Below are 16,147 nucleotides of genomic sequence, written 5' to 3'. Positions count from 1 at the left end.
TTAAAGTTTTGTTCCTCCCAGCAGCTCTTCACCTCTCACTAAATTTTATCTTCCAGGTCTTATACCCCAACTATTTATTTTCTGCTGCTCTAAATTAGATGGAAAAGAAATGTCTATCTGTGGTGAAATCCTTTACTGCCTGGTATAGTCCTGTCTTTTAATTTGTGAATATTCCTTACAAAAGGTCTCACTTAGTTAGGAAGGGTATTCATCTGTCACTGGTATTTTTTATTTATTTACTGTGAATTTTAAGGACTCCTTTGAGTAACACCAAGGTATCCTGGAATTTGTTGTCTACTACTCAGACTCAGTAGGGTGCTGGAGGGTAGCAGTTGAAGAAATGGGCCTAATTAGGGCATCTTCACAGTGTCATATACTTTGTTCCATTTCATCCTCTTTCTCAACACGAGCAGGAAGACATGGTTACTGTTTCTCTCCACAGCAGTCTGGTCAGTCTGGTAAACATAAGGTATACCAAGAGACAGCATGCGAAGGAAAGACTCAGGCTCCCTGAGAGTTCCTGTCTTCTTATACAATGTATAGTATGCATCTGGCTGAGGCTATACTCCTGTTCTCACCCCCACAGGACTTGGGACCAAGACAAACTGGTGGAGACCATGCCAGTGTCCATATTAATTGTTGTGCTATGTCTGCTGCTCTTGTGCAGGAGCCTGGTTTTGCTGGCCAGCAATGAAACTGTACCTGACTAATGTAGGTTGCAGGCAAGGTAAAATATGCAACCCTGTATGTTTCCCTGTACTTTTCTTGACAGTTCAGTGGTGTGGTTTTCCCTTTGGAGCTTCCATTGGTGCTGCTTGCTAAAGTCAACAAGTTTTCACCTAACAGTCCACTCCCCAAGTATGGCACATTGGCAGCATTTCCACAGGACCCAGAGGCGAGACTTTAGGTTGGAAACAAGTGTTCCTGAGTACCTGAGAGTCTCACCTACAACTGCTCCTTCCATATTCATGCCCAGGCTGCAGTGTTGTTCTTCTGGCACTCTGGCTATGGTCCAGCAAGTGCAGTGGTTGAGGTTGTGTCAGGTAGGGATTCCACACAGGGCCTCCGGCAGGCCCTATCTTAAACTGCAGTTGCAGGCCTCAGAATCCAGCACTTAAAGCAACTGCTCTTGCTTTAAGTGACAGCCCTTGGCCTGATACTGTATCTTTACAGATCTGAATACAGAATATTGATCACCAAGTTATCCTGACCCTGGTTACTCTATCATGAACTGGGGATTATCAATTTTATTATTTGAAAATTTCATACATGTATACAGTTTATCTTGATCACATTCACACATCAACTTCCTCCTATCTGCAACTTCACACCCACTTTCAAAAATTTATATATAGAGAGCTGAGAGGTGGCTCATTGGTTAAAAGCACTGTACTGCACTTCGAGAGGACCTAAATTTGTTTTCTAGCACTTGTGTTGGGTGGCTCAGAACCACCTGTAACTCCAGTTCTGGGGCATCTGATACCGTCTTCTGGACTCCATAGGTACTGGCCTTATGCAGCATATATCCACACACAAAAACAATTTTTAAAAATTCTATCTGTATATTTAACTCACTGAGTCCAGTCAGTGCTCTCATGTCCACACAGGTAAAGGGTTGTCCACTGGGGCATTGCCACTTCTAAAAGAAGTATCTCAGGGAAGGTGGGCAAAATCCCTACAAATTATCATCTTCAATTACCTCCATAGGAGGCTGGACTACTTGGATGCCATCACTCACCCCTGATGCTATTTTGTTCAAAGAATGGAGCCACAGCCATTAACTGCATTTAAGATTCTTTATCAGGTTGATTATGATAATCCACTGTCATTCTTTAATATTACCATTTGTGTAAAACAAATGCCACCACAAAGGAGTCAAGTTCTTTTATTCCTGCAGTTTATTTCCCAGAACTCTGCTATGTACACACATCAATACTTTGGGTGGCTTTTTAAAGTAGCATGTATGGAATAAAATTCATCTGCAGCTTTTCTGTACTCAGTTGTAGCTAGTTGCCATGGATCCTCTGGTTCAGGGCCATGTTTCATGGCTATATGTTCAGTGGTATGGATAAACTGAGATTTACTTTAACCGGTGTCCTTTCTGATGGACATTTAGGGCAATCATCCTGCTTTGCTATTATAGCTAATGCTAAATCAAATATTTTCATATGTAAATATATAAAATAAGTTATAAATACTGTACATTTACCTGCATATGTACAGAAATACTCATATGCTTGATTCTCTGAAAACAAAATGCCCCAGCTTTGCATCCTTCTTTTTTTTTGGTTTAGTTATTTTGTTTTTACCTATGGGTATTTTGCTACATTTTGTATGTATACCATGGGTGTGCCTGGTACTCTTAGAGGTCAGAAAAAGGCAGGATCCCTTGAAACTGGAGTTATGGGTGCTGTGAACTACCCTGTGTGTACTGAAAACTGAGCCCCCATCCTTTGTATTAGCAGCCCGTATCTTAACCTCTTAAGATGTCTATCCAGTCCCGCCTTTTTTTTCTCTTTTTTTCTTTTCTTTTCTTTTCTTCTTTTTTTTTTTTTTTTTTCTGTTTAATTTTTCAAGACAGGGTTTCTTTACGTAGCCCTGGTTGTCCTGAAACTAGACTGTAGACCAGGCTGACCTTGAACTCACGGAGATCTCCTGTCTCTGCCTCCTGAATGCTGTGATTAAAGGTGTGTGCCACTACTACCCAGTCCCACTTTTTCCTTATGAAAATATCTGATAAATTTTTTGGGCAGGGAATGGCATCACTCTCAAGCCTACTGAGTTGTGTCCAGCTTCCAGCAGCTCTTGCTTATTACTTCAGTGGCTTTCAAGACTTGCTGAACCTGAGGACTGACAGGATTTCTTGGCCTGCTTGCCTGCGAAGTGCTGTCGTCCCTTGCAGACCTTTTGTCTTCAGTATTTTAAAAATTTCTTCTAAAATGAAAGAAACAAAGGTAAAAGTCAATTAAATCATTTGATGATATGCATGATCACCAAGCAATAAACACCTTGAATTCCTCTGATTAAATAATGAATGTTTGCTAACTTAAGCTTGGAATTCAGAGAGGTGGGACACAGCTTTAATATGCTCTGAGGGTCAGACCTCAAAAGGCCTGGTTTGTACAGCTAGCCCACTTCAGACTGCATAGAATAACTGTTTCATGTTATTATAGTAAACAATCAAATTTTTAGCTGGTTGGTGCCAATCGCTACCATATATCCTTTCTGGGAGAGGTCAATGAAAATTTGGACAAACTGGATCCTGACAATGCCCAGAGAAGTGTAAATCAGTTTACTTTTGTTGAAAATAAAACCTGGGGCTGGAGAAATGACTCAGTGTGGTTAAGAACATTCATGTCTCTTGCAGAGGACCTGGGTTCAAGTCCCAGCACCTACATGATAGCTCACAACCATCTCTTAACTACAATTACCCAGGGGATCCAATGCTTTCTTCTGGCCTTCTTAGGCTCCTGCACACACATGGTACATATAAGCCCAGGCATACACACAAAAACACATTAAAGAACAAACAAACAAAACAAAACAAAGGAAAAATCTTAGTTTAAAAAAAAAAAAACTCAATAAGACTGAACTAAAAACAGAGTACCAAATAACTCCGTCCTGCACAAGGAATTGACTGTATCTTTATTAGTTGACCAAAAGGATTCCGCAGACCAACTTGCCCAACAAACACTGCAGGCCATTGCCAAATCTATGGTTTACCCTATCAGACCATATTGCTGAAGAACCCACACTCTAGAAACCTTGCTGGTCCTGGACTGCAAGCTTCACCTCGCTGCTAGTGCTCATGGTTCTAGAAGCTCTTCTACATACTACTGGGGGAAAAAGTAATCAGTCTCCATTCATCAAGCTATGAATCCTTTTAACTCCAACAGTGGCCTGCCTTCAAGATGTTCCCACAGGTGTAGATGTTATAGGAGTAGCCAACTTCTCTATTATTGTTGGAACCCATGCTGAGGGTGAATTCTTAGATGTCAGAGTTTATATATGAGTATTATTTTATGAATGACGGGAAAACTGCCCTGTCCCAAGAAGACAACAGTTTTTAAACCAGTTTTTAAACATTTTACCTCTTAAAAGTCTCCTCTTTCAATATCAACTTCTGGCTATATTACCTGTTGTGAGCGATTAAGTTGCTCAACAGCCCAGGCTAATTTATAATTTACTTAGGGTCTTCTACACTTAAGCTTTTGTTGTCAGCAAAGTAAACAGTTAACAAGAAGCTGTCTTTTTATTACCTGGATGGTTTTCTTTGATGGTCACTAAGAAGAACAGCCCTCTTGGGGAGAGGAGTTCTGAAGCCAGCGGGAAGAGCTTGTCCATGACTTCCCGGCCATTCCTGCCGCCGGCCCAAGCTGCTTCTATTCCATGACTTCCTACCTGCCACCAATCACAGAGACTTTTGATTCAGGTTTGAGATTACAAATTTTTTGACATTAAAACATGACCAAAACAAATCACACGAATGTACCATGGCTTTTGAATCTCACTCTGCCAAACTCCTGAAGTCCTTATGCTATGAAAGAACTTTTAATCACCCAACAAATACAACAGCATGCTGGGCAACTGGGCACACCTGCAATTTCTGTACTTAGAAGTGAGAAGGCTGGCTGCAATTTCAAGACCAACCTGAGCTACATGGCGAGACCCTGTCTCAAAAACCCAAGGGACAGAATAGCTCAGCGTCAGAACCCATTTGGCATGCATGGGTCCCTGAGTTCAATCCGAACCACAGGAATATTGTGAAGAGATCAATGCAAATTAAGTTCAATGCTGACACACTGTGTTCTTATTTCTTACTGTGGCCTTTACCCATATTTGATTTTAGTTTTATATATGATCATGCTTTTTGTTTTTAGTAACTTAGTAATGGCATGTTTTGCAATTTAAAATAAGTCCTTGTATTACAATCAAACATAATTTTACAATGCAAAAAAAGTATGTATACCTGCTTGTAAGGGCAGGTTTTTCTATTTTGCTTGTCTGCCTTTCCCCTATCCTCAGCAATTTTGTTTTCAACAGTGGTTCAGAATGTAAGATTGTTCCACATTCTTCCCTGCCTCTCTTTTTGTGCAGGTGATGTCATGAGTAGCATGTATGTGTATGGAGGCATGTGCAGATCAGACATAATCCATGCCTTCTACCTTGTGGGGCGTGGGGGTCTCTCCTGTTCACCACTGCCTATACCAGGCCAGCTGCTGTGTGGGCTTACCATCATGCCACAGGTCTGCTGGGATTATAGATGCACTGCTGCATGTCTTTTACATGGGTTCAGAGGATACTAACTTGGGTCTTCACTTTCACAAGCATCTCATGCACTCAATCACAACCCCAGGCCCATCACTCAACATCTCAAGGAAATCTCATTTCCTCTGGTATAGTTCTAACTAATTTTTTATGTTGCTACAGTATCTTACTAAAAGAATGTATCTTATTTAGCTGGTGTCTGACATTTGCTATCTCTATTTTCTTTGAATCTAATTCTGATTATTCCCAGACCTATTGTCCATTCTCAGTTTGGTTTTTCATAATCTCATTAGGAGATCTGTTAATTCTACTTTTGCATCAGAATTTTCTTTCTGGTCCTGATTCCCTCTGCTTTTCTTCTGGGCAAGCTCCTCCTGCTCAGTACACCCATCTCTGTTCATGCCATCATTCTGTAGGAACTTGTCTAGCTATATCAACAAGGGTCAGTCCCTATCAGGCCTCACACTGATCCTATGATAAGATTCTAGGCTACTGCATCTCATTTATCTGCTTACAACTGAAGATGACTTCGGGAATGCCTGACAGCAGCCCAACCCTGAGGCCAAAGCAGAGAGGATTCCACTTCAGAAGGCTGTAGACACATGATAGTGGCCTTCTGACTGCTTGCTCCCTGGGCCATCGAGTGGGTCCACTCTTGTTCCTTAGAGACCACACATACAACCCACAGCACTTGATTTTTTGTTTCTGAATGTGACAGTGAGTACAGCCACAGATTTGTAAGGCTCCAATGCTTATTCATGTCTTCTGGATGTCATCTCTAAGTCTTTTTATTTTTAACCTCTGTGATTGCTTTTACTTTGCCTTTATACTTTATAGGCTGTAATCATTGTTTCATTTAGTTTTTAGACCACTGTTTTATTTTGCTAGATTAAAACAAAAACAAAACTAAGTGTATGCACACAAATGTGCTCATAAAAATCAAAGGAAAATTTGGGGAGTGAGTTTTCTTCTACCATGTGGGTTCTGGGTTACAACTCAGGTCTTAGTGGTAAGCACCTTTCTTTACCTGCTGAGGAATCTTGCCTGGCTTGTGTCTTGATCCCACCTGATAGTTCAGCTCTGGGAATTAAGGCACCAGATCTCCTAAGACATTGCCTAAGAGCTTGGTCTTTGTATCTCAACAGACATAAGGCTCAGGAGACACACCTGAGTCTTGGTGTTTAAACTAGAAATACAATGAGGCTCCAAGAGGGCCTCACAATTGTTTCTTTACTGCCTGGCTTTCTCAGGATGAACTGAAACCATAACCATGAGTTAGCCCTTCTTGCTACAGACACAGTCATTATAAATAGAAATGTAGTAAGCTTCTGTCCATTTCAGTTTTTATCTTATTGTTGAGCAATTTGTGTTTGTTTAGAGATAGGGTCTCACTTCGTAGTCCTGGCTGGCCTGGAACTGAGATCTGCCTGTTTTTGCCTCCTGAGTGCTAGGGGATTAAAGGCATGCACCACCACACCCAGCTACTAAACAATTTTTAAGGATTTAAATTATTGGACTGAAACATTTTTAAAAATTATATTTATTGTGTGTAGGTGTGTGGGTATACATGTGGTCAGAGGATAGTTGTTGGGGGACTTTCTACCATGTGGATCTTGGGGATAAGGTTCACAGACAAGCACCTTTACCCACTTAGCCATCTGTGCCTGGATTGAACCATTTTTATAACAGTGTTCATTTTCATAGCTTTTTCTTGCGCTTGAAGTTTATATATTAGAAACTTAATCTATTGCTATGCCAATGGCATTTGGAGGTAGTTTGATTAGAGTTAGAGAGATCATGAAGACCATGATGGGTTGGTGCCATATTAAAAGGGAGAAGAGAATGTCTGCTCATTCTCACCATGTGATGCCTCTGTCATAACACAGCAGAAAGGCCTTTGCCAGAGCCACACACTCTGGGCTTGGTCTCCTCAGCCTCCAGACTGTGAGAAATGTATATATTAGTTACCCAACCTGTGGTATTTTATTAAAGGAGCAGTAAGCAGAATATAAGACACTGTAGTGCTGTTCCCTTTTTGACTGACTCCTCAGTTCATGTGAGCACAGCGGGGGCAGTCATGAGAGGCAAATGGAAGCCTTTCATCTTGGAGTGGAAATGAGCATAATATTTACCATCTTTGCCAGAGAAAAATCACCAAAGAATACAACAAGCACACTTAAAGAAAAGCTAGTGTTCGTCTGTTACTATGTTCTTTCACCTTCTAGGGGAACGATGATATGGCTTACCTCCTCACTGTGGAGATTCTTAAATACATGAATATCTATTCTTTCCCTATGGAAGATCAGGATTGGCTAGACACTTAATTTCTGATAATGTAATGGGATGACACCCAAGACTTTGAGAAGGAAATTGCTGGTGAATTTATAGTTGATTAGAAGTATTTTTAAAAACTGCTTTGTAAATGTGTTATTTACAGTAATGGGTCAGCTTAAACACTATTGTCTGATCAGGCTGAGAATTCTGACTAGACAGGTTACACTTTGTACTTCCATCAGTATTTGTTTTCTTCTCTGTCACTCACAGTATCTGTTGACAACATATGTATAGTCAGAGGAGTGTTGTTAGCAGCCATAATCAAAGTGTTGTTAGCAGCCATAATCAAAGTCAAATGAAGTTCATTTTTTCTCCACAAACAGCTGGAAACAGTGATTAGCCTCTGCTGTGGGTCTTACCTCTTCGGGCGGAGTCACTACATAGGGGGGGTTGAACACCAGCAGATCCACTCTCCCCTTTAATCTGGGCAGCAAGCCTTGGACCTGAACGCAGCAACAATACAGTTAAACTGAATTCTGATTTAAGTAATAAATAAGTCTTTACAATTACTCTCTGGCATGTTTTCAGGAGGGAAAGTACTTACAGACAGAAATATTTAATTTTCTCATGCAGACATAGTTACATGAACTTAAGCTAAAAATCAGCAGAGGTAAGAGCAAACATGCTGAATATGGTGTCTACTCAACAGCAGACGTGTTTACACGCTGCGTTCACTTTTAGAAGCTATGAGGTGGGCTTTGATTCTATGAAGTGTATTTCCGGTAGATCTGTGAAGAGCTAGACAGATATCTCTGCTAACTTACACAATGATCTCCTGTAACTAAAATCTCGTGTGTGTGTGTGTGTGTGTGTGTGTGTGTGTGTGTGTGTGTGTGTGATAGAAAGCTACGAATAAAGCTACTTCATTTTCAGCCACACCATCTGAACACTAGACATATAATGCACTGGGTTATGAACACTGAGCATACATTATGAAGTGATATCTGAGAATTTCCCAATCCAGATTTATATACTCAATCCCATTTTATTATCCTGATAAGCCTGTTAAGTTGTAATTCAAAAAGAATTCCTAAGACCTATCTTTAAAAATTACTTGAAGTAATTCTTTTTCTGCTTCTTTAAATTTTTTTTTTTAAGATTTATTTATTGATTTTAAGTATATGAGGGAGGGCTATGTCTGCATAAATGCCTGCAGGCCAGAGGAGGACATCAGATCCCATTATACATGGCTGTCAGACACCATGTGGGTGCTGGGAACTGAACTCAGGACCTCTGTAAGAGCTGCCAGTGCTCTTAACTGCTGAGCCATCTCTCCAGATCCTTTTCTGCTTATTTAAAAAGGAAAACAATAATTATTCTTTGAAATAATTTTGATGCAATTTTGCCTGCAAACCAAAAGATGATCTGTTCCTCCAACAGTGCAAGAACTGGTTGGTGTGGTGGGTGTATGCATGCATGCACACTCGCACATACAAAACTTCATTTTCAAGCCCAGAAAGAAATTAATTTCCAGCCTTTACTCCCAGCAGTCAGAGAGGCAGAGGCAGGTGGATCCTATGAGTTCAAGGCCAGTCCGGTCTACAAAGCAAAAAAGCTACACAGAGAAACCTTGTCTTAAAAAAAATAAAATAAAACAAAACAAAAAGAACCCAAAACAACAACAAACCCTCTAAAATATAATTTTCCAGAAATGCTAGATAAGGAAAATAGAGAAGCTTTTGCTTTGTAACTCACAGTGTTTTGTACTATCCAGCTATCCAGAAATAATTGCAGACTGGATTTTGTAAAAAAAAAAAAACAAAAAAAAAAAGAAAGTTCAAAATGTTGAAACAGAAGCTTCTGACATCAAAATAGATTTAAATAAAAAGTAACCAAGGACTAAATGTCTATTACATCTCTAGGCATCTCTAGCCAGGCCTGGCCAGTTCCCTGCCTTAACATCTCCAAGAACTGAAAAATAAGTAAGTGAAAGAGGCCCTGGCAATGGTGAATACATGCAGCAAAACACGGACTTCATTTGCACTAGGGACACTTAGGGTGGCCCTTACGTTAAATACAAGTCAGAAGTGTCTGCTTCTCTTGCATGAAGCACATGAACAGGGAGGACAGATGTTCTGCCAATAGATGACAGTGAGACAGGACAACAGTGAAAAGATAACGAAGGACTGTCAGCATCTTCCTTAGCACCATACAATTCAGAGTAACTGACATTTTTTTTTTTTTTTTTCCAAGATGGAGTTTCTCTGTTTTAGCTCTGGCTAAAGTGTAACTCATTCTGTAGATCAGGCTGGCCTCAAATTCAGAGATCCACCTGCCTCTACCTCCCTAGTGCTAGGATTAAAGGCCTGCACCACTATTGTCTGGAGTGATTGTATGTTTTAACAACGTACGGAGATACATAATATGTATTTTTAAAGACTGTATTCTAAAAATGAAGAACAATGACAATTCTGAAAGGAGTTACACTATGTAGCCCAGGCGAGTCTCAAACTTGAAATCCTCTGATGCTCTTGAGTACCAGGATTATAGGAGTGAGCCACCATATCCAGCTGGTCACTACTTTTTAAACATGTAAGCTCAAATAAGGAATTTTTCTATGATAGCTGTAACAATCCCTTAATGTAAAAATTCAAACAATCTTTGAATATAAAAGAGTTTGTAAATTGACTGTAATAGTTTTGTTGAAACCTGTCAAAATTTAATTCAGGGCCAAACTTTAACTACTAAGGAGTTAACTCCAACATGGAGAACTTCAGTCACATCCCTGAGCTGCTATGTGGTTTCTAGAGCTGGACAGGAGACGCAGGCTATAACCCTAGAGATATTTTTATTAACACTGTAGTATTCAAAGACACCTCCATTTCCATATCTGTTCAAAAATAGTCAGGGTTTGTTCTGCCTGGTTTTACTGGTCTATCAAAACCCAGGTGTAATATTATTTACAGACACATTGGGGAAACATGCAGTTCTACATCACCATGCTAGGTTTTATTGATATGAAAAGAATTTGTCTGTTGGGGTTAATTCTAGATGGTAAGTCTTCTGTACATGTGAAATATTAGTAAAGTTGCCTGTCCGCATCAGGGTTAGAACAATGCTGGTCACTAATCACAGAGAGCTGGGTGTAACACTGCATGGTAGCAAGTCTAGAACTTGGGAGAGTAAGGCAGAGGATCAGAGTCATTCTTAATCAAAAGAGAGTTCAAAGCTACCCTTGCCTTTTTCAGACTTTTATGTGGAGAGCCGAGAGAATGCAATCGCCATTACGAAATGGCGCCGACATCCGGCCTCGGCCCTAGTGAACAAGTAATAGAGCGCATGTGCGAGCTGCAAAAGCGCGCCAAGTCACTGCCCAGCCCGGGGCGGTACTGCCCAGCCCGGGGCGTCACACGGGGCAATGGGCAAGCAGCCAACCAGCGGAGTACACGCCGCTGCAGGGGGTATTTAAGCAGCACCATTCTGGGGGTTGGGGTCTTCCTCCTCTCATCAATTGACTGCAATAAAGCTTGCTGCAGAAGGATCCTATTGTCCCTGTGCGTTCTTGCTGGCGAGACGACTACGCGGGTTGCAACACTTTTATATTCCCCACGCCCCACCCCAGAAAAGCAGCACAGAAAGCATTCTGTTTCTTGTGCCCACCTGTAGCATGCTATTTTGAGTTTTGACAATGAACAGCATTTCACTGTTGTAACTAAAAATACCACAAATTTTAAATTATTCAACAGGACCTATGAATACCCTTAAAATATTTTAACAACTGAAACTTAAATGATATCATCTGAATTTCTAAAAATAAAGCAATGAAAGGCTGAAGAGATGCACAGAGGTTAAGAGCACTGGCTGCTCCTACAGAGGACCAAGGTTCAAAACTCCCAGTACCGATACTGTGAGGAATAACCATCTGTAACTCCAGTCCCAACAGATCCAATGCCCTCTTCTGGCCTTTGTGGGCACTGGAGAAATGTGGTGCAGAGACATACATGAAGAGCAAAATACACATACATTAAAGCTTTCTCAAAAATTATAAAAACGAAACAATGAAGTGGGGATGTAGTGCTCTACTGGAGACAGGAGAAGCTACAATTACACTGAAAATTTAAGACAGACTGGGATACAGAGAACCATCTGAGTGAGTGAGTGAGTGAATGAATGAATGAATGAATGAATGAATGAATGAATGAATAACTAGCAGTGGTTCTAAAGCTATCATTTATTTTGCTTGTCCCAGGACCTGTGTTCCTTGTTTCTGCTTACATATCCTTGGCGTTTGATAGGACTGTGGTGGTTTGAGTGGGCCTGGCACCATAGGCTCACATGGCCTTGGACAAGGTATGCCCCTGGAGGTGCTTTTTCAATTTGGAAGTTTCAAAAGCCCATGCCAGGCCCAGTCCTGTCCTGCCACACCCCTACTTCCTTTCCCTCCTTCTCTCTCTTACCCTAGCTCCCTCTTTCTTCCTCACAGCAATAGGAAAGTGACTAAGACATGGATATTGTATCTCCTTTCATTCTCAACTCAAGCTTGGGTAGGATCTATGTGGAACGGGGTTCGGGGACTATGACCCAGGTCAAAGCCACTCTTCAAACGCCAGTCCTGAGGCACATGACCCAAACAACTCTCGTTCCAAGATTTCTGCTGAGATACTCCTTTCCATGGGGAGTTGCTAATAAATAAGACTCAGAAATGCAAACATCCTGTAACTATAAGGGTGTTAGACTGCCAAAGATACACCAGAGAAACTCAGAGCTAAGAAAAAAAAAGGTGTGACATCATCCAGGCTCTTGCACTAGCTGTGCATACGCTTTTTAAGTTTAACCCAGTATGAACTGGATACAGAATCACATTTTGCCCTGTTTATGGTCAGAAGTTAATTACTCTCTGGATGCATACCTGTAACTCCAGCATTTATCTAATACAAAATGGTCGGGTCTGAAAACATACATACAGTAACTTTATACAGACTGAGCAGGTTATATTTAGGAGTATACATATATATGACATATATGTGTGTGCATGTATGTGCACATATATGTATTTATGTGCATATATACATATATGTGCACATACACTAATCTTTTCATTAGTTGTTGTATATGCATGGAACAACAACTAATGAAAAGAAGAGGCCATAAATTTGAAAGACAGCACAGAGGGGCATATGGGAAGGTTTGAAAAAAGGAAAGGGAAGGAGGAAATTATGTAATTATAGTAGAATCTTAAAAACAAAAGAAAAGTTTTAATTAAAAATAAGAACAAGGGGCTGGAGAGATGGGTCAGAGTTTAATAGCACTGACTGTTCTTCCAAAGGTCCTGAATGTCAATTGCCAGCAACCACATGATGGCTCACAACCATCTATAATAAGATCTGGTGACCCCTTCTGGCACGCAGATGTACATGCAGTCAGAGCACTGTACGCATAATAAATAAAAATCTTTAAAAAAAAATAAGAACAAAAAAGTTCAAGGTCATCTTTAGTTATATAATAAGTTTGAGGCTAGCCTGGGCTACATGAGATTTTGTCTCATAAAAACAAATTACCGAAGATTATTTGCACCAAAACTTATTGATCTTCAATTAACTGAAAGGAAATCGATTACTACTGAACAAGGATTAAAGCTCACCAAATCTGTAATTACTGGCTGAATGTGGACTCTGTTACAGCGTGCTGTCTCCAACGTACATGCGGCTGCCTCAGGGTTGATATCAGTGCACCTATAAACAGGAGAAAAAAAGATCAGGATAATGTATGGATGCAAATCCATTACTGAGTGGATGCTTTGCTAACTCTACCTTACACAGAAAAAAAAATCAGGATGTTTTTATAATGGCAAAGGAAAAGAGAACAAAGGCTTATTATACTGATGACAAGTGTTGCTAACAAATCTGTTTACACTCATCTGAAGGAATATTTCAGTATGGCTTAAGCAGCCTACAAAATGAAAACTGGAAGAAATTACTGATAGAAAACTGCTACACAAAATACATGGGCAATAACAAGCTGAAGGAGGCACATTTGTTTTGTTGTGGCAAAATCTTCTGATGATTGTTTCCTAGCTCTTATATTCTCAAGTTCTTTGCAAGGAAACTTAACTTTCTAGCTATTTTCTGACAAACTGTTTACCTGAAAATGATTCAAAGTAGAGATAACTTAAAGTTATGTTGCTTCTAAAATCACACAGGATGAAACAGTGAACATGAAATTATAACTTGGGGCAAGCATAATTTGTGACAAGTCCTTACTGAAACACTGTGAGAGACATACTGTCTACTTTAAGTACTTCACCCAAGCTGCCACAGTCATGATGACCCATGATGTGTGGAAGGGCATCACATACTCACATGTACAAGGCCTGAGGACCTATCATGGAGGCGAGGAATGCAGACACCACACCAGACCCTGCTCCTACTTCAAGGCATATTTCCACTCTGACAACAACAACAAAATATTGGTTTCATTCCTATGAAGATATTTTTCATGGGTAATTCTCATTCTATATTGTATTTTCCCAGCACCATCATTCACTTGCAAATATATAGGAAATATATGTATAAGGGATATATAAGGGAAATTTACAGTTTTTGACAACCATTTGGTGCTTGTTGCATAGCTCAAAGCTGGTAAATGTTAAGGGGTATAACAAGATTGACAGTCACCTTGAAGTATCTGAATAAATCCGGTAGCATATGCTAGGGGTAAAAGCCCTTCTCCTACCTAGACAGATGCAGAACTGAGATCTCTCTATTGAATACTAATGTGGGCAAGTACCTCAGTGTCTGATCTTAGAGCACCAATAGTCTTGGCTTTCTAAACTTAAAAATCTTTGTTATTTTTCAATAAATTTATTTCCATGGTGCACTATACATGGATACATGGATACCAAAACACTACTTAATTTTCATGACTGACTGGCCTGATGATAGTTAACTGGAATCTCTGGCACTTAACTTTTCAAACAACTACTCAAGGAGGAGCTACAGGATTTTTCAATTTAGAACCAGCCACATTATCTGACATTAATGGGTCATATTAAAGCTTGTGAATCTTACCAGGTGGCTTCTTTTTAGAAATAACCATTTCAGACCCATAAATAACTAGAATTCCAAGCCTCTGTAACAAGGACAGCTCCATTACAGCATGCTCTGCAATGCAATTTGTAGCTGTAAATCTTTCTGGGCTACACTGGGCATAGACATTACAACCCACCATTCCATAGATTTTCCAGTAGACCGAAATCCTCCACCGTCTACGATGAAAGACTCTCTTTAAGAGCATTTTAAAAGTAGAAAAATATGTCAAAGCTTAAGAGGGGTAAACATGGCTATTTCGTTCTAGAGAAACCCAGTTCAAATCTTGACCATTAAGCCAATGACCCAAATTCTTTCAGCAAACTGTTTCATTAGATTTTGTGTTTATGTGTTGGGATGACACATACAGCATTACAACTCAAAGTCCAAGAACAACCTGTAGTTTCTCTCCTACCGTAAGGACCTGAGGACTGAACTCATGTCCCCAAGGCTGACAGCAAATGCTTTTATCAGCTGAGCCATCTTGCCGGCTCTAAATTCAAATTCACTAAAAAATTAACATGTGGGCACTTATTACTTTTGTCTTTAAAGGTTATGGCCAATCAGGGTGGTGAAGATCCTGCAGGCGGATGCATTTAACTATGAAAATCTTTCATAATAGTTCTATGCAACTAAGTTTCTAACAATTCGATTGAAAATTCAGTTTCTCGGTTGCAGTGATATTTCATGCGCTCGCAGGGCTAATGGCTGTTCCTTGGGTACGTTCAGAGGGTTTAACAGATCTCTACTCCATCATTTGTGTCCTTCCGTTGCCAAAGGTTGCTATTTATGCACTACGGGGTTAAAATAACCCTACGCGCCATTTAAGTATTTACTAAACATCTTAAAATTGAAACGTCTAGTTTCTGGTGGCGACACTAGGGTGCTTTCAAGGGCTTGCTTACATTCTTTAGATTGACAGCTGAAAGGCAAGGGTGATCCTTAGCCACGTCAAACACCTGACCGCGCACTGAGGTCTCCGCACGCGGGAAACGCCTCCTTTACCCTGCTCGGCTGACTACCACCAGAAGGTGGGCCGAACCACCACTTCCGGAGGAGGGCGGCAGAGCTTCCGGCTTCCGCCTCTAGGACACCCGCTCTCTCCCGCTGCGGCGCGCACCCTCTTCGCACCCTGCTAGCTCCGCCGCTGCCGCCTCCAGCGCGTCCAGGAGCAGGAACGTGTCCTCCGCGGGCTCGTACACGTCGCTGAAGGCTCCGCGACCCACGTGTCCGTACAACGGCGTGGGGAGGCTCGGCGCCGCCATCTTTCTTTTCCGCGTCTCACCGGCCTGCGTTAAGTGCGCACGCGCCGGGCGCGCGCATGCGCTTTGGCCTGACGCTGGGGCGGAGTTTGGGGTGAAAGTGTGTTTTGTGTCAAGGCTAGCAGATTATCTTGGAACTCTTAAGTAGTTATATATTCTGTAATCACCAGCATCAGATTTGATCTTATGAACATCCTATGTTTATTTTTTATCAACTACGCTTATTTTGACCATCCTCGGTTACTTTTTTTACTAAGG

The 16,147-nt window shown here is 40.8% G+C and overlaps 1 protein-coding gene across 1 annotated transcript; it reads right to left on the bottom strand.

Moving 5' to 3' along the window:
• Positions 1 to 1,782: 1,782 nt before the first annotated feature.
• On the bottom strand, positions 1,783 to 15,914 carry N6amt1 (N-6 adenine-specific DNA methyltransferase 1). Its single transcript, XM_055614817.1, has 6 exons — positions 15,759 to 15,914; positions 13,902 to 13,988; positions 13,184 to 13,274; positions 7,962 to 8,045; positions 4,260 to 4,401; positions 1,783 to 2,934 (listed from the first exon to the last, which is right to left on the bottom strand). The coding sequence occupies exons 1-6, from the start codon at positions 15,890 to 15,892 to the stop codon at positions 2,828 to 2,830; spliced, it is 645 nt and encodes a 214-aa protein (XP_055470792.1). The 5' UTR covers positions 15,893 to 15,914; the 3' UTR covers positions 1,783 to 2,827.
• Positions 15,915 to 16,147: the final 233 nt, after the last annotated feature.

This window comes from Psammomys obesus, unplaced genomic scaffold (genome assembly GCF_907164565.1).
Source record: "Psammomys obesus unplaced genomic scaffold, mPsaObe1.curated_primary_1811, whole genome shotgun sequence".
NCBI classification, from domain to species: domain Eukaryota; kingdom Metazoa; phylum Chordata; class Mammalia; order Rodentia; family Muridae; genus Psammomys; species Psammomys obesus.
Note: the sequence above shows the minus strand (reverse complement) of the source record. Positions and strands in the feature narration are given on the sequence as shown.